Genomic DNA, 21966 nt, shown 5'->3' on the forward strand with positions numbered 1-21966 from the left:
ATTAGAAAAAATAGAGAGTTAAGCAGCAAGATGAGATGATGCCTGCTAGCTTCAGGTATTGCTTTTCGGTAAAGGATGACCGTTGGTCTTGGGCTGGTCGCTGGCCTTTTTCTTCATTTCTTTCCTTGCAATTGGTATATCATCGTCACTCTCTGGGTCATGGCCCCGGGTGCCGTTCGGTTGGTCCTCAGTATCGGAGCTAAACAACTCATGCATCGAATCCTGTAGGAATTTAACGCCGCTGTTCACAGCTCGTTCGGGAATCTGAACGTTGTAGTGCGCCGCGATATCTGATGCACTGCTACCATATGAAGCTAGTGGGCCACTATCAGCTATGGAGTTGCTACCCTCCGCAGCCTCCTTCTTCACCGTCACTTCTCCGGCTCCGTTGGCGGTGCTTGTGGTAGGGTTCGGTTTTACACGTTTGCCATTCTTCACGGCTCCGTTGGCCAGTTTTGAATCTTCTTCTCCGTCTCGTTTTCTTTTCCCTAGAGAAGGCGAGCACGAGCCTGCCCCACTGCCCGAGGTAGCCATGTTGACGATGGTGTCCACCACATCTTCAAAGCGACTGTGGTCTTCTGTTCGAAAAAGTTCAAAGGCAAGGTTGCGTACCCGTTCGGTCCAGCCGCAGGTAGACAGCGAATTTAGAAGAGAGGCCTGTAGGTCTTCCAGTTTGTGTGTAGCCAGTAGATAGTCCATTAGTTGGTCTGTTTGTTCGGGGGAATTCGCCATCTGGTCGTTACGTTGTTCCGTGATGCTGGTCATAATATACCGTTGGCAGAGCAGGTATTATAGGAGAGGAGCGTCGGTGGGAGTGAGATGAGAACAGTATGTTTGAGGCTCAGTTATGTATGCTGCGTCGGGATCATGCGCGCTGGGGGATGATAAATCTGGGGCAGCGAACACATCAGCAGATAGAATAACAGATGGCGGTGTCATTTAATAGTACCATAGAACACAGCTCAACCATCGGAGGAAATAAGCTTCTTGCCTTTCTATTGTGTTATCGCAGTCATGGCTCCCATTCAGCAAGTTCAATGAATGACAGCTTCTGAATGCGCCAGGTATCAATGACGATACTACCCACCACCAGAGTAAAATAAATATTTCCAAGTGTTGTCTTCCGGCAGGCCCTATGTATCACGACCGGCGGGCCGAGTCACCTCTTCTTCGCATGGACTAACGGGGCCAGAAGCCTGCTCCAATGCAAAGATTCAAGTTGTCGCTCTTGTTGACCAGCGAAAGACGAGCTTCGCCGGGCGAGAAAAGAAAGTCGGATGTCATTTTGCCAAGGCCCGAGGATTAAACTTTTAGGCTTTGCCGCTGCAGGGGTCTTTAATTGTACTTACATCTTACCCCATACGTCTTTTGTCTATATATCTACATGGGAGAGTGTCCACCGGCTACTGTGTGCGCAGAAAGTCAGTGGTCTATAGACGGGTGAAGGGACAGGTAACTAGTGGTATTTGTATAAACAGGTATAGTGGGGTGCTGCTCAGCTGCTGTTTACATGTCATGTAGTATGCTGACCGAGCCACAGCTGCAACAGTCTGAGTCGTGTGTTGTTGCTTTTGGGGAAGCCAGCGCTGGGAACATCGCACTGTCGAGTCACATGGACCAAGTTGTGGTTCGGGCTGTGCCGGACTTAGCCTCACTGCAGAGATAGACACACATACATGCAGACATGCAGACCTACATATCGGCCGCGGAGAGAATACAGACCAGCGTCAGTGTCGCCGATGCCCATTAGTGGCTTCTAAGACAATCTGCCCCTTGACAGCACCGGTTCGATCCTGCCCAATTGCACATCCTCGGAGGTATACTAGCTGTGACCAGCCTGTGCCATGTAACCACAAGGCTACGGAGTATATCAGTGACACCCGACCGTTGATAGTAAGCACCTACCAAGCTTCCCTTTGTCTTCATCCTCCATCAACCACTCCAGTCCTCTATATTTTTTATCTCCTTCGTCTCGTCTTTTCTCTTCCTTCTTCTTGCTTTTTACTTTTACTTCTGTGATAGAATGTCAATGTCGTTCCCAAAAAGGAAATAAGTTTGCGACTTATCTAATCAACTTACATAACCTAGCAAATTACCGCTATTCCCAAAAGGGTCGAGGGCGTTACCGTCTTGTACCCAATATTACGATATCTATTCCCACGTGACTTTCCTCTTTCGGAAACACAAAACCGCAGCAAAAGCGACAAAAAAGCGACTTCGACGACCTCGAAATCACAGAAGCAAAGGACAGAAAAGCCACTGAAGCGACGAGAAAGCGACGAGAAGCAAAAGAAGACCGCAGAAGACGCCTGCTGGGGCCCGCTGCTGGCTCGTGGACGTGGACGTGGACGCTCCGTGCTTACACGGCTTCTGCTTGGGCAAGCTAACAACACTAGTTAACTCACAACTCGCCTTACCCGCCCTATCTATACCCACCCTCGATAACTTCATTTCCCTGGCCTCGCCCTGGAACGTCTCGCGACATAGCCAGCGAGGAAAAAAATAAACAGTAACAGGAAGACTAGCTGCTAGCCTAGGAGCGACAACCGACAATCGACAGCGTTTGTTCTCCCACTTGGCCTGTCTCATCTCGTCGGCTCTAGAGCCCTTGGTACAACAACCCTGCGATTTCCCTCGAAACCCAACGCCCGCCCGCCCTTCAACCACGAGAGCCCACAGCTACGACGTCCACCGTCTATATCTCCCTTCCGTGTTTCCTCAACAACCTTCCAGAAAGTGTCCTACTGAGTGCTGGGTCTTCACTGGCTAACAGCTGGGGCTTGACGAGCCGTGTGTTATCGAGGCTGTCTATACCGCTTGGACGGTGCTCCATCAACGTCGAAGACATCAGTTGACGACGGGTGGTCAAACAAGACAAGACGATTGCGCAGCAATGGCCTTTGCCGACGCCTACCCAGGCGACTCGGACGCAGATGATGAGTATGAGCGAAGTGTAGTGATATCACCCCACCTTGCCGAGGACTCCGAGGCCTCTCCTACAGACTCTGAAGGCCCTTCGACTGAGAACACTCCTACATATGGGAAGACGGATGATCGTATCTCACCCAAGGCTGTCATAACCGATTGGACAGCGGAGGAGTGTGCCAAGTTCGTCGGCAGTCTGGGTCTGCTACAGTATCGTGAAGCGTTTCTGGGTATGTACCGAGACCAATTCTGACTATCTGGAAAGGACAAGAGCTAACAACCTATTGTTTTAACGTGCCATTATAGAAAACGAAATAGTCGGAGAGGCCCTCATAGCTCTAAAACATGATGAACTAAAGGAACTCGGCATATCCAGTGTCGGGCATCGATTGACCATCCTGAAAAATGTATATGAGGCCAAAGTGAAGCAAGGCGTACCTATAGACCCTGACCACTATGTCCCTCTATGTATGTCCAGTCCCTTTCCAGCTATACATATATATCATGCTCCCTGCTAACTCATCTTAACAGCGGCGGATAAGAGTAGCACAAAAGATGCAGCTACTCAAGATGACATTGCCCTCCTCATACAATCCATCAGACGGCGAGATGACAGACTCATGGCCGCGGAAGCCGAGCTACGAAAGCTCGCAGATGACTACCGAAGACTGCGTGAAGAATTGCTGCCAGTCTTTAAAATCGCAAAGGATAAATCAGCGCCCTTACCGTATCAACCCCCTTCGACAGTATCCTATGGTGGATCCACCGCCGCCCTATCTGAATCATATACACACGACCCTGCTACTTCACCTTCATTCCTCGGCCAAGAGAAAGCTGGAAGTGGCCTCACTCGAACAATATCTAGGAAGCTTTTTGCCGGCGGTTCAACTCCAAAGACCAACTCCCCTACTCATATACCACAGGCTATACCTGAAGGAAGGGCATTCGCAGATTCATCCACCCTTGATCCTTCAGCAGCTGCTATGGCAGCATCTTCTCATCTCACAGCCTCCATGACAGGTGGCCAGCCCTCTCCTAAGGGCATGCCATCACCCACTTCTCCGAACAGTTTCTACACTCAACAAACTCTTGCATCACGGTCGTATTCCCGAGACCCTCCATCCTCCACCAACAACCGTACCGCTTACGATCACTCTGAAGATTCACAAGGACAAAGACAAGATCGGTCCGGTAACAACCAAACCTCAAACTCTTCAAGTCGGCAAGACCATCCTGCCATATCCACTTCCAGGAATGGGGGATCTGGTGGCGGTGGGAATCAATCATCTAGCAACGCGCAAAATTCTTCAGACTCTGGACCCAGTGTCGAGATATTCAAATCCTTCCGTGTCTCAATGGACGATCCTTGCTATAAAGTTCTTCCAGCTGCTCTTAAGAAATATAACATCCATGAAGACTGGAGGCTATATGCCCTATATATTGTCTACGGCGACCAAGAACGATGCCTAGCGCTCGAAGAAAAGCCCCTCATTTTATTCAAACAGCTTGATAAAGACGGACGGAAACCAATGTTTATGCTTCGACGGCAGACACAGATGGTAGACGGGCAGGTCCCAGGTATATATACCAGCAGCGGAACTACAATTGGCTTCCCTCCCAGCGGCAGTGCCTTTGACCCTAGTACGAATAACAACACATCCATCACTCTAGGTGGGCTACCCTCGGGAGGTTCCGGTGGCCAACCAAGCGCCAGTTTAAGATCTCAACCTCCACAACAAAATTCCATACAATTGCCTGGCGGAGTTTTATAGGAAAATATCGGTTTGGATCGGTTTATGGATTGCACCAAAAACAACATGGTATAACTACTCTTCCTGCATCGCGTAGTGGAAGGGTAAACAGCGGGTTTCTTATCTACTTCATTAGCTTCTTTCTTTCAATCTTCCGACTACTTTTTCCCCCTTGTGATATCCCTCGACCAGCATTTGGTTCGGTGTCATCTATATACTTCTTCGATAACAATATTATCATTTTTAATGCCATTTAGGTAGTTCTGTCTGAAGATAAATCATAGTAATTTTTGATTATCTATTCTCTTCGACTATATCGAGAAAGCATAACAATCTTCATTGCTGCTGGGGCCCACTAAGGCTCCCTCTATTAATGTGCATACCTAACAACCGCAATATATAGACCGATCAGTGCCCATAGGGTAACTGAAATAGGGACATCAAAGACGCTCGTAACAAACAGCAGCACAGCGCTATTTAGTCTAGTTATAACTAGTAGGTGTCCATGGACACGCAAACTGATGTAAAATAAAACGAGTAAATCAGAAATGACAAAAACGACAGAGAGAATGGAAAAGGAGGGGGAAATTAAACCCAAAAAAAAAAAAAAAAAAAAAAAAAAAAGAAGGAAAGAAAAGAAAAGAAAAGACAGAGAGAGCAGAAGAGCAAGCAAGACGGGAAAACTGATGGGGATGGACGATTACATCGTGGTTAAACGATGTTAAGTCATTCAACGACCTATCTCACCTCCCCACGAAATCTTGGACTTGGAACCGTTCCTAGGAGTGTTTTCTCGGCCGTTGTTTCCGTTGCCATTGCCAACCCTTTCGTTGGTACTTTGGCCCGTAGAGTCGGGAGCGTTGCCATCATCAGAGAAAGGGTTACTCTCAGGAGCATAAACGGGTGGAGGAGAAGAAGGTAGATCTGGTGAGGTAACACCAGTGGACAACGAGAAATTAGCCTGCACGGGAGACTTTCTCTTTGCAGGTTTGGTTCCGTCTGCAAATTGGACCTTTCCCTTGACTACACGAGGCTCTCCATCGTCCTCGCTGTCGGATTCACGCTGCATTGACGGGCTGCGGTATGCACCGAGAGCAGCAAGACGGCGTTTCCGTTCTGCGGGGGTTTCTATATCATCATCGAGCTTCGAAACACGTTTGCTGCTACGAGCGGAAGGTACAGTTGGGAAATGTAGGTCTGGCGGCTGCTGCCCTGCGGCAATCGCACGGCGATGGGCAGGCGGAATACGTTCGGTGCCATCGTCCTCGGAGTCATGGCGACTGAGAGATGATCCTCGGGATTCTGGGTCTGATGGTTTGTGGCGTTGTTTATCGGCAGCTGAGCCCTCAGGACCAGTGTATTGTGCTAACATTTCTGATATCTCCTCGGGGGACGGCATGCCCTCAGCACCTCCACCATGGGGGCCGCTAATGGGCATGCTGCGGTGAGGGTTGGCTCGTCCTCGATTGCCATCACGTCGGAAGATGTAACTGAACTTTGAGGAGCCATCACTGGGTGACTTGGGCCCGAGATGTTGCATTTGGTTGATGAAGTCTTGTTTACTCATTCTGCGGCCTCTCAAGTGATCATCAACATCCCCAGAAACAGGTACAGTGAATCGGATGCCTGCATCTTCCTCCTCAGCTTTTTTTGCTGCAGCTGCGGCAGACTCGCCAGCACCATCGCCGGTCCAAGTACCAAGCTTGGTGATACGACGTAGCAACTTAGGTTGTTCCTCTTCAGTACCAGCAGCCCCAGCTCCAGTTTCCTTCTTGGGGGACGAAGGGATAGTGTATTTCTTAATGACTTCTCCGTCTTCATCCTCGACAATAATGGTGTTGGCAAATTGATATGCTCGAGCAGAGCGGCGTGCACGGTTGACTTGGGGATGAGATTCATCCTTTTGGGTCTTGCCAAAGCCAGCCCAGGCGGGGAAGAGTTTCTGCATAATTCCTCCCTTAGGTTCTATACTGGCTGGTTTGCTGGCCTCGCTGCTTTTCTCTTTCACAACTCTGTCGGGCTCAAGTACATTCCCTTCTTCATCTTCAACAATGATATTGTCTCCCTCCTGGTAAACCTCAGCTCGTGGAGAAGTGGGTTGCCCTCCTTCAGAAAGCTGTCGACGCCCCCTTGTATCCTCGGAGGCCTCCGCTTCAGGAGTTGGAGGTTTGCTGACTTGTAATTCTCCCTCAGGCCTTCGCTGGGGAGTAATAGCAGACTGGCTGATCGGTCCGCCAGCTCCCTGGACTCCTTGTTTACGTCTGCGGCTAGGTCTTAGGCTCGATGCACGGCTAGCTGGTGTACTATAGGGATCATCATCCCTCTGTCGCCTTAGCAGATTTCCTGGGACTCCAATGGGTCCCAGTGTCCCGGGGGGAAATTCTGGTTTCTCCATCGTTTCCCAGGAGTCCTTTCTCATAGAGAGGGACGTCTTTGATGTAGACTGGATCCTGGGGAGGCGGTTCATCCAGGATGGCCCATCCTCGTGGGCCTGGGTATAAGACATTGTCAAGGTTAAAGTGTTGATATGTTTACCCAAGGTGAATACGGCGATGGAGGAGCCATGGACTATGATAGAAGTGATGACCAAGAATGTGGTAATAGGCCAGATCACATATATGATCATATAGTCCTTAGTTCCTGGGTTAGGGAGCTCTGACAGCGGCTGAGTACTGTGCGTCTCAAGTTCAGCTCGTGCCAAAATACAGGCAAATATGGCACCGACACCAATTGGGCCAAAGTGGCCTGCGAACAAAGCTTCTCGCCATGTTTTAACGTCTGGAATAAACGGCTTCATCATAAGCATGGCTGGGATTCGGCGGAAACAAATGACTAGAATTGCAAGTATGACCAAGCGCCACGGAACCAAGCCTAGGTCTGGTAGGTTGTACTGTTCCCAGGGGATGATAGCACCGAAGTAGACGAAATAAGCAAGGTTAAGCAACAGATCAATGACGTTGGAAACATGAGATTCTTCAGTTTTTTCGGTGAACCAGCCGTCATTACTGAATCCAATGCCAGCAGAAAACCCGATCAGGAGATCGTCCATACCCAGTGAACTACCAGCACCGGCACAGAAAAGGGCGAGAACGAAGTAGAAGACAAGGAAACTCTCTCGGTCAATCAGCTTTTTGGATTCGGCAAATTTGATGGCGTGACGACCAGCGTAGCCGATAAGGAAGCCGAAGATGGCGCCAAAGATACACTCATACAGGATAGTTACCACTATCCAGTGCTCGGCGACCTTGGCACTGTCTGGACGGTAGGCCATCAGATATAAGGAGAGATAGATGAAAGGGAAAGCCATGCCGTCGTTGCATCCGGACTCCGCGGAGAGGACATCTCGGAGATGCTTGGGCACTCGTTTCGCAAACTTGCCCTTACCGACGACGGAGGACGCCAGTACGGGGTCGGTGGCTGTAACGCATGCGGCGCAAATTAAGCTCTCCAGCCAGGACAATGGCTCAACCATCCACCAGATGAAAAGACTGGTCACCAGCCATCCGATAGTCATGATGGGTAATAGCAACATGATGACGGATCTCCAATGCCTCTCCATGTAGGACTTGGGCAGTTCGACACCGACGGCGAAACATTGCACGACCAGGACGATACGTGAACACTCGAGGGTAAGCTTGTCGACGTTCCCCCACGATATCGGGTTGAAAAGGTTTGCGGCGTGTGGACCGAAAATAACACCACACAACGTGGCAACGGTTGCTTCTCCAATATAGAGCTTCTCCTTCACAAACAGGGAGCACAGCATGAAAAGGCTTGTGAACCCGCCAAGGATCATGTATGCCAAATGTGGCTTGTCGAAATCGAGGTGGTCCCACGCCATGACGGAGAAATAAACGAGGAAAGCTTCTAGCCAGTCAACGGGCCTGAAACCAGCCAGGCAAAACGGAGAATATGCAGTGGGAAAATATAGTTGATGGTTGTTGGGATGGTGTCCGTCTTCTTTTGATATTCTCCGGCTAACAGGTAATATCGTTCAACCCCCTAACCACTTCCGATGACTTCCGATTAAATAGAGACGTCCACCAGAGACTGCCAAAACGTTATGTATCCAAGGGTAGCTCTTGATCTTACCATAGCCTCAAGCTATAGTCCCGCACCCGCGGTGGGCAGAGGGTATTGAGCTCGGAAGCAGATGTGTGAAAGGCTGGTTGAGAGCAGATGCCGGCAGTTGCTCTCTTCCCTCCGCTTCCTGTGTTCCTTCGAATCGGAGCTATTGGCGGCAGGGCAAGGAGGGGCGATGGCACAGCTATTTAAACCCGAGGAGATTCGCCACGGATGAGAACCGAGCAAGGAACCTCCACGAGAATTTGGCTTGGTTTCAATCCTCCCAGGGCTGTCGCTGGCGTATCCACCGGCAAAGTTTCTGCACGCTTGACTAGGGACCCCATCCACCTGCTTTTGATGATAATCGGGCCGATCTCTGTTTCTGTTTTTTTCCCTTTCATGCAGCCACTCGGCAATCCATCTCACCCTGTCAGCGTCGTCAGCAGAGGGCCGGGTCAAGCTGTGTGGCAAGCAGTCGACTTGACTTGTAGCAGCGTTGAAGCCGGCCGTCGGTCATCGGTCGTTCTTGTTACTCGATCGAGCAGAAGCAGAAACAGAAAATAAAAATAAGAAAATAAAAATAAGAATAAAAATAAGAAAAAACGCACTGACCGGGAATGTCTTGGCATGGAGCGGAATGCCAAGAGAGGTCACGTGGAGGCCGGGCGAAAAAACGGCAGAAAAGAAAAAAAACATCATCATCATCAACATCGAACGACGTCGACGGGACGACAAGCAACAAACAAGCAACGACAAGCAACAATCGACAGTCGCTAAGGGACTGGGAACAGCCTGGGATCGCCCGCATTACAAGCATTGATTGAGACAAAACAGTACCGTCGTTTGAGAGGAGATCCTCTTCTGCTGGGATTGTCGGCTGCCAATAAAAATCCTTAAAAGCTTGTCTCCAGCACTGTTCGCTGCTTATCTCTCCTCAGACACTCATCTTACATTCCCCGTATATATTCCGTACGCCCATCCTTCAGTGAGACCAAGAGCGGTGTTTCCCTGCAATATTTCGACCATGAAAAGCAGGGCGCTTTGACGGCCGTGAGGCTGCTGTGCGACGTCTAGGGCCACAGGAAGCTTCAGCTTCAAACACGGAATCGTCTCTCGCGCTAGATGTCATTGGCTCCCTTGCGTTTTCGCTATCCTCGCCACACGCGCGAACGGCGGGAGTTAAAAGGCTAGTTAGGTTGTTAGTGTGAGAGAACGAGAGTGGAAAGGACCTAGGCCTTCTCCTTCTCTTGCATACTCCGTACTGACAGCATCCTGGCTGGCCAGGCGACATGGATGGGTAGCTATCCCCCGACCACGTCACTTGGGGGGGACTCTTCGCTCCACCCATTCGTTCGTCTTCCCGTCATGTCGGATCTGTGACTCAGGATGGGTTTATGCAGGAGCGGAAGCGAAACTGATGCTCGCCTATGACTGGACACGGGAAGTTGTAAACCCCCCCCCCCCCCCCCTCCCTTGTAGGTCATGGAGCATGAAAATAATGCATGAGATGTCGGCCAGTCAGCGTGATCTTCACCCGTACTGGATCCGAAGTCGCTTATCATGCGGTCCCTTCCATATATCTGATGGTGAGGATCTTCCAGCTCGTGGAGAAGGTTCAGTAGGCTCAGTCCAGGCATCCAGGTTCGTGTTTTAAGATTCGCATGATCAGACAAAAGGGTGCCTGGATGGACAGGATGGTAGCAGTTATGAGACCGCCTATCAAACCGGGGAGAGGGATGGAGAAGTCCCAGCTCGGCACTTCAAAAAATGTTTTGTTCCCGGAGAGGTCAAACCAGATATCTAACTCCCTCCTCTGTTTAAGGGTTGCCCCAAGGTTCTCCCCGTTAGATAAGGATGTCGACAGCTCCGTCGAGATCCTGTTTTCTCAAACGGAGCCTATTTAAGCTATGAGGGAGCTAGAATTTTGACTCTGCTCTGGGCGAGGTTTAATCATGGCTCGGGAATCTAGTCAAGCAAACAAAAGCCTAACGGCTTCTCCAACGGCTACGGATGATACCCACAAAGCCAAATTGCACATTAACGACCAGGCTGATTCTGACGAACTACTATCCAATAAGCATTAATGTTAATCCAACAGTTCGCAGCACCATCACTCCCAGAATCAGAAAAAGAAAAGAGCAAAAGGAAGGGGGAAAAAGGGAAAAAAAAATAAAAAGGCGAAAAGTGGGATTTGTGTATTTTTATTATTATATCAGGGGGAAAATATTATAAACTGACAGGTTGACAGGTCTCTTTCTGCAAAATCCAGAGTGGCACAGGGGTATATATCAAATGGAACATGTCTTCGACAAAGGGAAAGGATTAGAAATTACTCAAAACTGATCGCTGATGCACTGGAACAGCGGTTCCATAAACCACTACTATTCCAACTCCGAATGTAGCTGGGGAGAAAGGGGGGCTTTCTAAACACGTGTAATAAATGGAGACATGGCGTGTCCCGGGGGAAAGGGGTTAAGGGGCGAAGAGTACTCCGTAAACGCGACTGTTAATCGGAGGTAGGCATGCCTTCGACAACATCGGTCAGGGCTCGCCAGTTGTCAGCCTGAAGCTCTGCATATTTGACTCTCTCCTGACTCCAGTCTTGGTGCAGGAGGCTGATGCGGTACTGGCTCCGTTGGAAAATTAGTATCTCGTCACGGATACACTCCTTGATAAAGACCCCGCGAGCATGCTGCTGGACAATAGACTCCTTGTCCTATTCAAAACAATTAGTTCCTTAGTCGTAGTCATTAGACGAAACAGACGTCCAGGGGAACCACAGGCACGGAATATACCTTGATAATGGCGTCTTCAACCTTCTTCGCTTCCCCAGGTTTAACCGCCTCCTCGGGTTTGGCGCGGATGGCCTGAAGCTTCTTCTCGTTGTTCTCAATGCGGCGTTCGAGTTGGGGGATGTTATCCTTTGCAAAGCGATCTCTCCGATCGAACACGTCTCGCATAGCGACTAGGCAGTCGCGCTGGGCCTTCAGGTCCTCGAGGACTCCCTGGTCCCAAGCCCTTGCTTCGTCTTCTAACAGGCCTTGACTTGTTTGCAAGTGATTGGCAGTCGCATTGATGCCATTGTTTAACAGGGGAACATCACCCGTGTCAGCAGCATATGTGTCCATCGTGCTCTCGGTCAGGGCGTGGAGTGCCCTCGAAACCCGGAATTGCTCTGCGGCTAGGCCTTGGTGGCGTTTTACAAGCCTGTCCATCAGGAGGCATAGGTTAATGTAGATGTCAGCTGAGCGGCGGACACCCGAACGGACAGTGTCAAAGGTATCTGTCAAGTTAGACGGCAGAGAATCTTCCAGATCCGGAGGAAGGGGCTTATCCGTAAATTCCTCTTGTACGGAAATGGAGGCTTGTTTACGCCAAACAGCCAATTCCTAGACACTCAGTTACTAACGCATAGAACACATTTAATCGGGAATATAGACTTACAGTGGGAACAGTGAAGAACATCACAACGAGCTGCTCCTGGTTCAATACCGGATGACGCACAAGAGCATTAGCAAAGCGGACGAGGCCTCTGCGACGTTTATCCAAAAAGGAATTCGAATCCGCTGATAGGTGAGTGCCATTGACTTTAGAAAAAAGTATATGTGAGCATTTTTAAGGTAAGCTTTCCACCTGTTCAACGTACCTGCAACCCTCTTGGGAGGGAGTAACGGGATCTGCCGGAAGGGAAACTTCTTCTGAAGGCAGTCCACCAGCCAGACAAAGTCACTATACCTTCGGATCACGGAGGTAGCCTTGCGCGCGGACTTGACTTCGTAGTTGCGGTGCTGGAATAGGAACATGCCCTCCTTCTCAGGAAGCATTTGGATGGTGATAACATCCTCCATTCCCGAATTGCTTACTTGACCACCACCCAATGATCTAGATAGGTCATTACGGCTGGCGTTGGCCTGTCCGCTGTCGGATTGGCCAAACCCAGCACCCAATGCGCCCTGATCATAATTTCCAAATCCACTTGCGGACGACGGGTTCCCAAATCCACCACCTCCCCATCCAGAGCCAACGCTCGCGGGCGCACCGGTCGACTCGTTCGATCTTGTGCTTGCAAAATTCCGAGGTTCAATCTGGGTATTGGGCTTTGGCATTGCCTCTGGTTCGGGAGCTTCATGAGTAGAAGAAAACCCATTCGTTGCACCTGGGTTGGGGCGGTGGGCCGGCTGACGGTTTACTGGGCTTCCCCAGGGGTCTGCTTCTGGGCCAAATGAATCCTGTCGTAGTCTACGGCGTGTTTGTGGGATCTGGACAGTGTGTTCTTGCATAGATTGTTGAGCAGCCGTTCCGTTTTCCGCATTTCCAGTCTGTATACGAGTGATATAAGGAATATTAGGTTCCGGCAGTCCTAAACCAGTATCAAATAATATATATTAGTGTAGTTCTTGGGAAATAACAGCGGGATATGGATGGAGAATTTCAACTTACTCTTCCTGCGCTCGTCGACGCTGTCCAGAGTAACATCTTCACCCTCCTGCGCCAGCCCTACAAGCGCCAGAAGGACATTAAACTCACTCCTCTCCAGGCTCTGCTGAGCTCCATTGTTCGTCACCAGATTAAGGATCCCCGTCTGCTCCGAGGAGCTCAAATGCGTGCTTCCGAGAAGGCTTTTCACGTTCTCAGCACTGATGACCCCGCCGGCACCTCCCCCAGCACCAGCCAGCGCGTCAAACGCATCTACGTAGGTCTCGGGGACTTCCGTCGAGGGTAGGAGGGTCTTGACAATCTGCTGTCTCGAGCCAGATTTCCTTGGTGTAGGCATATCCCAGGGCGATGAATATCCGTTGTCGTTGTTGTCCTCGTTGTCAGCCACGCCTCTGGAATTGCTGTTGCTGTTATTCTTATTGCTGTTGCTGTGGGACGAGAAGCCCTCGTCTGCTCCAAACAGCGAGGAGGGATCGTCCGCAAACAGGCTTGATTTCACTCTCGACGAGGATGATGAACGTTGCGCTGCCTTGCTGGCCAGCGGAGAGTCCTCGGGAGAGGAGCCGAAGAGCGACATTGGAAGGCTGCGAAGGGCGGTCGCGTAGGTTCGAAGGTAGCTGGTATTTATTTACAGGGGCCTCAGAGCGCCAGACCTCACGGGCTTCCGGCTGTCGGACGGTGACAGGTAGCTAAGGAATATGAAGATCTTTCTTCCGGCGGCACCAGAGAAGGGATGCTTGTGAGATGCAGGTCGATGATGCAGCGGGTAGGTGGTTAGCTAGGATCAAGCTTAAGTAGCTTATGAACACCGCCACTGAGGCTCTTCGCGCGAATGGAGCTGAAGATTTTTGGGCTGAAGACCCTCACAGACACGCAGGGCAGGCGGTAGAACCGGCGTGTGTTACCTTGCTGCCGTCGGGCTGTGGGCGAGCAGAAGACGGACGGTTTAGCCGGCGTTGTTGGTGTTGACGAGGTTGGGATTTTGGTTGCGACCAGGAAGCTGTCGCCGTTGGACTGACTAGTTAACTACCAACTAACCATGTAGGTGATTTGATAACTGGCCAGTTGGCTAGCAGCAGCCAGCTGGAGCTTGATGGCAACTGTTGTTATGCTCGAACATCGAAGCCAAGGACGCTGTCTTCGTTACTATACAGGGAATGAAGGGTTATGTTGCTTTAAAGGCTATTGTTTGGTCTCAATTCATATTTCTAGGTTCGTCAATATACAAAGTCGTAGATAGTTACAGCTCAAATCTCATCTTATGCTCCATCTTCGCAAGGAACGGCTGGCGCAGGACAAAGCGGCTGTCCGGCCTGAGCGAACACTGCCCGTACCTCTGCTAGATCATCAGTTTGAGGGTATTGTAGGATACTCTCCCAGCCTTTGCCCCCGGTGGCGATGATCTGCTCAGGGATGATTCGGCCAGGGAACCACCGATCTCGCCTGATGCTGGCCTTGTCAGCTCCTTCAACGGCCGCTCTGCTTGCTCGTGTCGTCCTTGCACGCTTGCCTGGTGGTCCGTTCTGCGGGGAAAGGCCGCCGAGCCTCAGCCGGTATTGCTCAAGGTACATCTCAAAGAGAATAATATGGCGGATATACGGCGCGACATCCTCAGCAATGACAGACGTGCCATGTTCAAATGAAAGAGGTCGGATATTGGAGACTAGGGTGGAGTAATCGGGCGGGTCAATGATGGCTTGGAAGGCATCTTGGAACGCAGTCTTGTGAAGCTGTTTCGGTCTCTGGGGAGCTGTCCGTTCAAGGACGTGTTCTATCACATCATCCTGTTCTCCTATGCATATCTCGGCAGGACCGAGGATATTCTCCGCAAGTGTGCTCAGCGTTGCACCTATCTTTGCAGATAGCCGGTTGAACTCCGTGCGGTGATCTGACTGAAGCAGCTGGTATCCCTCGATGTAATCTAGCCTATGTTTCTCGGGAATTGGCGGCATGGATGGATCGAGTGGGCGCTGAAGGTTTACCGTCAGCATCATATAAACCTCGCATTCTGTGATTTACTCAATAATAAACCCACCTTGATCCCATGATATCCTTCGTCACAGATTATATCTAGGCAGCTCCTGACATCGGCTGCTAAATCCATTTGCTCCAAGCTGTCGACTGGTCCAAAGCATCCGCCGCTAATTCGACCATTCCCAATTTCGAGCCAATCCATCAACCCAATATCCCATTGCTCGATGCCTTCAGTCAACAGCTGCTGTCGAAGCTCTAGGTGATCTTGCTCGCCAACGACAGTGTCTGCACTATACCATCCCATACCTTCCATGTAGGTATCAGAACTTATCGTCCTATACAAGTCACTAGAGTCCCGTAAATCCAAGGCTTCCGCAGCCACTATCCAGTCAAGCCCTGATTTTCGACTACCTACTCCCATTTGGCACCAAAAGCTCAGCCACATGATGGTTGCTCGAAGGTCTCTCCCTAAAGCAAGGTACAGGTCTGATACAGCTTTGCGGTCTAGCAGATGGCCCTCATTTGCACAGAGCAATAGTATATAATCTACTGCGAGGTCACTGGGCGGTGGCTGAAGCCGTAAAATAGCATGAAGAGACATGGTATCTAGTGGAAGAAGATCTTCATCCGTGCACGTCATGATAATCGGCCTTTTGGATTGACTGATCAGTGCAAGTACCCCAGTCCAAAATTGTTTATCTTCATTAAACAGGATATCAACTTCTTCAAGCAATATCAAAGACTGCTTTTGGTTTATATGGGGCTTTGGCACTTCCTTACTTTCCGCTTTTGGCGATTTTTTCATCGAATCAGCATTGGTGGGCTTTGGCGTGCTTTTCTTTGCAAAGAAGCTTGCCATAGTGCTTTGTTTGGGGCCTTTTTCATTACCAAGAGCCAATGAGCTAACCTGGTCCGATTCACTATCTGTCTTGGCAAGGAGTTGAACAAGGTGATTTTGGGTCATATCACCGACTCTCTCGATTATGTCCCGCGCACCCCTTCGTGTCCCAGCATTGATTTCAAACACCTCAAATCCCAATTCTCCAGCTACAGCGTAGACAGCCGCCGTTTTCCCACACCCTGGTGGTCCGCTGAGGAGTATCGTATTTGCCATCGGCCGTTTGGCCGATGCAGTTCCAAAATCGTTAGATCTAACCATTGATCTTTTCACGGGGATCGTAACTCCTCCCGCCAACTCGTCCTCAGAATTCTGAAGTTCACTCATGACACTATCTTCATCTTCACTCGAAACAATAAAACCATCTAAGTCTTTAGGCTTTTTTCGCTTCCTTTTCCGCACTGCCTTATTCTCAGGTGTTTGTCGTGGGCTGCTTGTGCATAGCCCTGTATCGACCGCCGACACTTGGTGGTGTTGTAGCCAACTTCGCAAGATAGATGTCTCAGAGCCTAGCAGAAGAACTTCGGCAGCCGTTTTGGGGGCGTATTTTTGAGGCCATGGGGTATCGTCGTATTCACCCCTGTCAAAGGAGCTTGTGGTAGTATCCAAGGATGATGCAAGTTTTACAAGGGCCGGATGTGCAGTTTGAGGTAAAGTATCCAGCTGAGTCTGCCCTCCCTGCTCAAGGTTGCATACTGCAAGTTTCTCAATAACGGATCTTTTAAACTCGCTGCACTTAAGAACGTGCCTCTTTGGGCGCCGTAGAGCTTTTGACCGTTGTCGCTTGGGAGTATTGGAGTTTGACTCCGTGAGGGGTAGGCAGATTGTTGTGAGAACACTTTCGGCATCAGACACCGAAACAGTCGATTGCTTTGCTTTTCGCTTTTCAAACGTTATATTAGTTGCAGCGCAAATAGGCTCAATGGGGCCACGGTTGTGCACCATGTCCCGAGGTGGCCAGATAGGATCAAGAGGCTCCCTATTCCCATGGGCCTTCTGCTTTTGGCTCACAGAGGGAAAGGAGAGAGGAGGGAAGATTCGTGGGATCGAGGCGGAACTTTCGGGTTTTGGTTCAGTTGACGCTTGTGGAAGCGTAGAGTTGTTTAAAGCATTGGATTGCTGCGTATTTGACTGCTGAAGCGGTTTATTGGAGGCTTTCTGTTGGCCCTTTGACAGGAAGAAAGGATGAGTAGGTTTAGGCGGACCCGTAGAAGTTGGTCTTGTACGGATTCCACTCTTTGGTTGCACGGCTTGCCGTTTTAACTCCAAGTATGTGGTGCGGCCATTCATGATATCATCAATAAGTTGCCCAACATTTTGTTTTGACTGATCATTCGGATTATATGCAATCTTTGCAATTTTAACTCGGTTGACAAATTTTGCAACAGTATTGAGACGAGAGGACTTCCTTCTTGTATTTTGGCGAGTTTGGCTGTGCTCAGTGCTTTCGCCTGGTGGGAAAGCGCTGAGTAATGTCGGGTCTAATTGCAAATGCAACAGCTTCTTCCCTCTCTCTTGCTTCTTATCTGGTGCAGCCTGGGTTCGGTTTTCTAATCTCAAGCCAGTCGAAGTGCTCGATTCGCAGTCATGTGTCTCTTGCACCTTAGAGAGGGTATCAGTCGGCGATATAACGGAGGGAGCTGGTGGTTGCATATTGGGAAAAGCATTTGACGACACCACAGCGCTCATGTTAACAGGGCCATGCTCTGCTATCTTGCATCGCTTCCTCCGATGGCCTGTCGCCTCCTCAGCGTCATTCAAATCGTTTATCTCAGGAAGCTGGGATACAGCTTGGGTGGAGGCATCCCCATCGGACGACGAATTTCCATACAGATTTACCAAAGAGGCATTCTCGGGCACACGTCCAGGAGGTTGATGTCCCTCTTTTGGTCGGGGAGGTTCTGGCTGGATAGGTGGAGTGATGCTCTCATCTAAAAAACAAACAATGTCAGCCAAATACATGCAAACCACCTATCCCCGAGCATACCGTACTTTTACTGAAGAACGGAAGAAGCGTTTGTTGCTCAACCGCCCTTCGTACCATATTGAGCGTCATCGACACATCCACCAAGCTATATGTAAGGCAGTAATCGACATAGACAGCAGACCAAGCCCATGACTACCTGGTTTTCTCCGTCCGCTGCATCGTCACTGCTGCTTCACTTTGCCGATGGAGACACAGTTCAACCAGGAGCTCATCGACCTCCCGTCGTCACGCTTTCGCCTCCATCGCGTTCTTCTTTAACGCGCGCGTCGACTCTTCCAATTACGTAATAATGCGGCTCGACCGGAGGAACCTTTATCCTGCCGCCGCCGAAACTCAAAAATTTTGGATTGCAAAAAAAGAAAAAAAGCGAAAGAAAAAGTTAGAAGGTTGTGAGGTTGAAAGGCGTTGATAGAAACACTTGACAAACCTGGTATTAACCTGTGGGCAGTGGGCATAAGTGACCATGTCTCTACCGGCACCGTCTCTGTTAGCCCAGCTCCCACGGCCGCTGGCCAATGCCGGTGGGAAAATCCAGTTCGGAGAGGCCTATGGCATCCAGGGTTCGAAGAAGCGCAAGCGGCATGAAATCACAGCTGCCATCGATGGCGAGGGAGTCAATATATACAATGTGAGTTGGTTCCATGTGTTAAGCTCAAAGCTGCGATGTTGAAAGCTCACAGTCTTTTAGGCTCAATTCCCGAAATTGGTAGCTTCCTATGCAATTCCGCCTCAGGCATCACATTCATGTCCGCCATGCTCTATACGGCAGAAGCTCCCAGGAAACTCAGGGATCAAGAGACAGACATACTGCGCGGTAGAAACTTCAGGAATGGAAATCAAATGTTTCGTGGATGAGATGGTTTCCGGCAGAAGCACGCCAAATATATCTACCGCTTCTTTCCCCATTAAAGACACTGCCAGCAGACCCATTTTTGTGGGCACAATCCCTACGGACAGTCCATCTGAGAAGGACTCTGATACCTTTGATGTCATCGTTGTACATCAGGACGGCCGGATAAGAAGGCTTTCTTTTGATTTAAAGACAGAAAGATGGACCATTCGTTCGGAAAGCACATGGTCTTCCCGTGAGCTTGCAGCTTGTTTTACCGTGGGCTTCGAGGACGCACGCAAATTCCTTTTCCGCAAGCGTGAGGATGTAGTAGCGTCTGTCCTGGGCGATGGATTTGGAACAGATCCTAGCAATTCCACCATCTTGGTTTTGGTAGCACATACCACTTCTGGGGCGTTTCAACTCAACGATGTACAGGTTATATTCTATTCGATTTCTGCCCAGTCTCATACTGGCAAATTTCAACTCCAAGCCCCCGAGCCTCTGAAGCATCTAATGACATTGAACCTACCAGTGCATCCAAGCCAGGACTTATTGACCGCTCATAACTACCACTGGAGTGCCAACTTTGTTCCTGGCGAACTGTCTCTATCATCCAAATCCGGATTCATAAGCTTCGATATTACCCAATTTTCTCCTAAGGTGTCATCGTGTGTCATAATAGAGGACGAAACTTTTTCCTCTATCATGCGCATATCCTCCCACTCTATCATTGCCGGTGGTAAATCTACGCTCTCTGTTTATGATACGCATTATCAATCACTCCAGGCATCGCTGCCATTGGCCGAAGTTTCCAAGTCCGCATCAAGTAAAAAACAGGATGCTACGAGCTCTTTGGAATTTATATCCCACTTTTCTAAACTTGATGTCTTGGTGGCAGCATACGGCAGCAGTCTCTGCAGCTTTGACCTCGCCTCTATTCACAATGAACGACACGTATCTAGAAAACGGCCGAGAAGGAGCCTTTTGATCGATTCTATAGGAAAGGGAATTACATCAGGAACTAGTGAGAAGAAGACGTTGGCAATCAAAGGGCCAACTATGGAAAATGTCCTTTCAGAAGAACGGCCGACTGATCAGTTGAATGAGTTGAAGAAGGAGCTTGCTTCCGTGACAAATCGATCCACGTTTGATGCTGTTGTTAAGGCAAAACTTTGGGGCAAGTCAGAATCTTCTAAAGATAAAGGCGACAGCATTCCACCGGGTGGCGCATTCATTGATCCAGAAAACATAAAATTCATTCTAACGAGAATGTTTAAACTCAAGACAATCGCCGACAGGCCGACCAACGACTCAGCGGCAGTCAAACTTATTGCGGTGCTGATCCCCCCAATGACGTTTAAGTGGCTTGTCAAGTCAAAGCAATTAAATGTCGCTAATATCGAAAATGCTTTGCGGCATTCTAACGGCCCTCACAGTCTATCCAAAATCCCACCTGGCGCTTTAATCAAGGCTCTGACTTCTTACGACCCATCTATGAAGTTATTGTTAACATTGCTGGGGGGACCTGGGTACCTAGAGGCCACGGAACTGGCACATGCCCTTTGTGAACTGCTCAATGTTGCTCGTCAACAGTCAAATGTCTCTGAGTCTTCTCAAAAGTCGGTTGCGGAGGCTGCCCATGTCGAGTCCCCAGACAACGCAACCAGCACAACAGATAACAAAGAAGTACCAACTCCAAGCCTAATTCTTGTGAATGCAATCACAGGCTTGAATTTGGCCCTCAACAAATTGCATTCGCATTCGTTGAGCTATGTTACCAAATCTATCCGAGCTACGCTGTCGAATACCGATGTTCTTTCAATCATCCATCACCTCCGTTATTCCCTTGCCACCGGCGGCCATACTTCCCGCTTCACGGAAGTACCCCCGGCAGCCTTTGCTAATTCCAAATTTCCGTCTTTGTCTCTCTCCGTAATCGTTGATCTGCTTACTGCCTGTATTGACGCTGTTGGGCCAAGTGGATGGATATCAGCAGCTGGATTTGCGGGCGCTGCAGGAAGCGAAGCATCCCTTATTGCAGATATGAAGAGTGAAGTTGCAGCCACTCTTACTGCTATTGACGAAGCTACCTATTTGAAAGGGATACTACGAGAATTTATACGGTGCTGTGAAACTTCTGTCCAGCACTCGGCTGCCGCATCCAAATCTCAGCGTGCCATTGGTAATGGCACACCATCGAAGACGCATAGTGCAAAACTCAAGCGAAAAGAGTATCATCACGGAGCTCGTATCCTAGTTTATGACGTCCCTGAGGATTCGGCTGCTTTGGAAGGAAGTGATTCGAAGATGTTGCCACTCTCTCTCAAAATAAGTGGCCCTCAGTCCGGGGTTAACAACGATGAACTGTCCAAAAAGAAAGTATATAAATCCACCGGCGAAATCCGATCCAGAAGTGGGAGAGAGATTGCTCACAATAAGCACAAGGCTGTTGGCAAATACTCTTTTGAGAGGATTGTTATTTAGCGTTTCTAGACAGATTGGTCAATCCACGACTACATATAGTAGAAAATCAACGTTGTTTTATCAAATTGCCACATTAACACCCCAGTAGCCAGCCACTTTCATCTCATCAGGGGGGTGAGAAGCAGAAGTTTTGGTAGAAAATGAACAGTCAACTTAAGGACAGAAATATTGAGGCATGAAGACCGTTGGAGAAGAACTTTACCCACTCGTTTATTCCAATCCGTCGTTGCCTTCTTGCCTGGCCAAACTCGGCGAACAAAATTATTCTCAGGAGTAGTAAATTGATAATTCAGAAAGGTGACCAGGAATCATATACATGGAACAATGTACATAGTCAGTAATGATAATGAAAGGTTGAATCTCTCGAACATGGCAAAGCACGGAAAGCGACATGAATATACGAAATCAAACTGGATTTTAAGTAAACGTAAAGATGCCAGACACGCATTAAAAAATATATAGGTTTCACTCAGCAAAGAATCTCATGCCAATAACAAGGTAATATATCAAACAAACTGATCAAATGGTTACTGAGCACGCATTCAACTCCAGCAAAGCAACGAATGCAACCGAACCAAACGCCAGCCCATATTCTCGAGAGGTCAGCCGTAAC

General features: G+C 49.4%; 6 protein-coding genes across 6 annotated transcripts; 2 read left to right on the forward strand and 4 right to left on the reverse strand.

Moving 5' to 3' along the window:
- Nucleotides 1-51: 51 nt before the first annotated feature.
- Nucleotides 52-765, reverse strand: ARB_03312 (uncharacterized protein; the record flags this gene model as incomplete). Its single annotated transcript, XM_003010565.1, has 1 exon — nucleotides 52-765. The coding sequence occupies one exon, from the start codon at nucleotides 763-765 to the stop codon at nucleotides 52-54; it is 714 nt and encodes a 237-aa protein (XP_003010611.1).
- Nucleotides 766-2893: 2128 nt separating this feature from the next.
- Nucleotides 2894-4697, forward strand: ARB_03313 (uncharacterized protein; the record flags this gene model as incomplete). Its single annotated transcript, XM_003010566.1, has 3 exons — nucleotides 2894-3155; nucleotides 3232-3393; nucleotides 3457-4697. The coding sequence occupies 3 exons, from the start codon at nucleotides 2894-2896 to the stop codon at nucleotides 4695-4697; spliced, it is 1665 nt and encodes a 554-aa protein (XP_003010612.1).
- A 709-nt stretch (nucleotides 4698-5406) lies between these two features.
- ARB_03314 (uncharacterized protein) lies at nucleotides 5407-8517 on the reverse strand (the record flags this gene model as incomplete). Its single annotated transcript, XM_003010567.1, has 1 exon — nucleotides 5407-8517. The coding sequence occupies one exon, from the start codon at nucleotides 8515-8517 to the stop codon at nucleotides 5407-5409; it is 3111 nt and encodes a 1036-aa protein (XP_003010613.1).
- A 2730-nt stretch (nucleotides 8518-11247) lies between these two features.
- On the reverse strand, nucleotides 11248-13755 carry ARB_03315 (uncharacterized protein; the record flags this gene model as incomplete). The annotated part of the gene is made up of 5 exons (XM_003010568.1): nucleotides 11248-11457; nucleotides 11537-12130; nucleotides 12186-12328; nucleotides 12388-13101; nucleotides 13182-13755. 5 exons carry the CDS (start codon nucleotides 13753-13755, stop codon nucleotides 11248-11250), a joined length of 2235 nt encoding a protein of 744 aa, XP_003010614.1.
- Nucleotides 13756-14437: 682 nt separating this feature from the next.
- On the reverse strand, nucleotides 14438-18012 carry ARB_03316 (uncharacterized protein; the record flags this gene model as incomplete). The annotated part of the gene is made up of 2 exons (XM_003010569.1): nucleotides 14438-15148; nucleotides 15214-18012. The coding sequence occupies 2 exons, from the start codon at nucleotides 18010-18012 to the stop codon at nucleotides 14438-14440; spliced, it is 3510 nt and encodes a 1169-aa protein (XP_003010615.1).
- A 488-nt stretch (nucleotides 18013-18500) lies between these two features.
- ARB_03317 (uncharacterized protein) lies at nucleotides 18501-21353 on the forward strand (the record flags this gene model as incomplete). Its single annotated transcript, XM_003010570.1, has 2 exons — nucleotides 18501-18665; nucleotides 18726-21353. The coding sequence occupies 2 exons, from the start codon at nucleotides 18501-18503 to the stop codon at nucleotides 21351-21353; spliced, it is 2793 nt and encodes a 930-aa protein (XP_003010616.1).
- Nucleotides 21354-21966: the final 613 nt, after the last annotated feature.

The sequence above is a fragment of the Trichophyton benhamiae genome (genome assembly GCF_000151125.1).
Source record: "Trichophyton benhamiae CBS 112371 chromosome Unknown contix01456_5.r1.exp, whole genome shotgun sequence".
Taxonomy (NCBI): domain Eukaryota; kingdom Fungi; phylum Ascomycota; class Eurotiomycetes; order Onygenales; family Arthrodermataceae; genus Trichophyton; species Trichophyton benhamiae.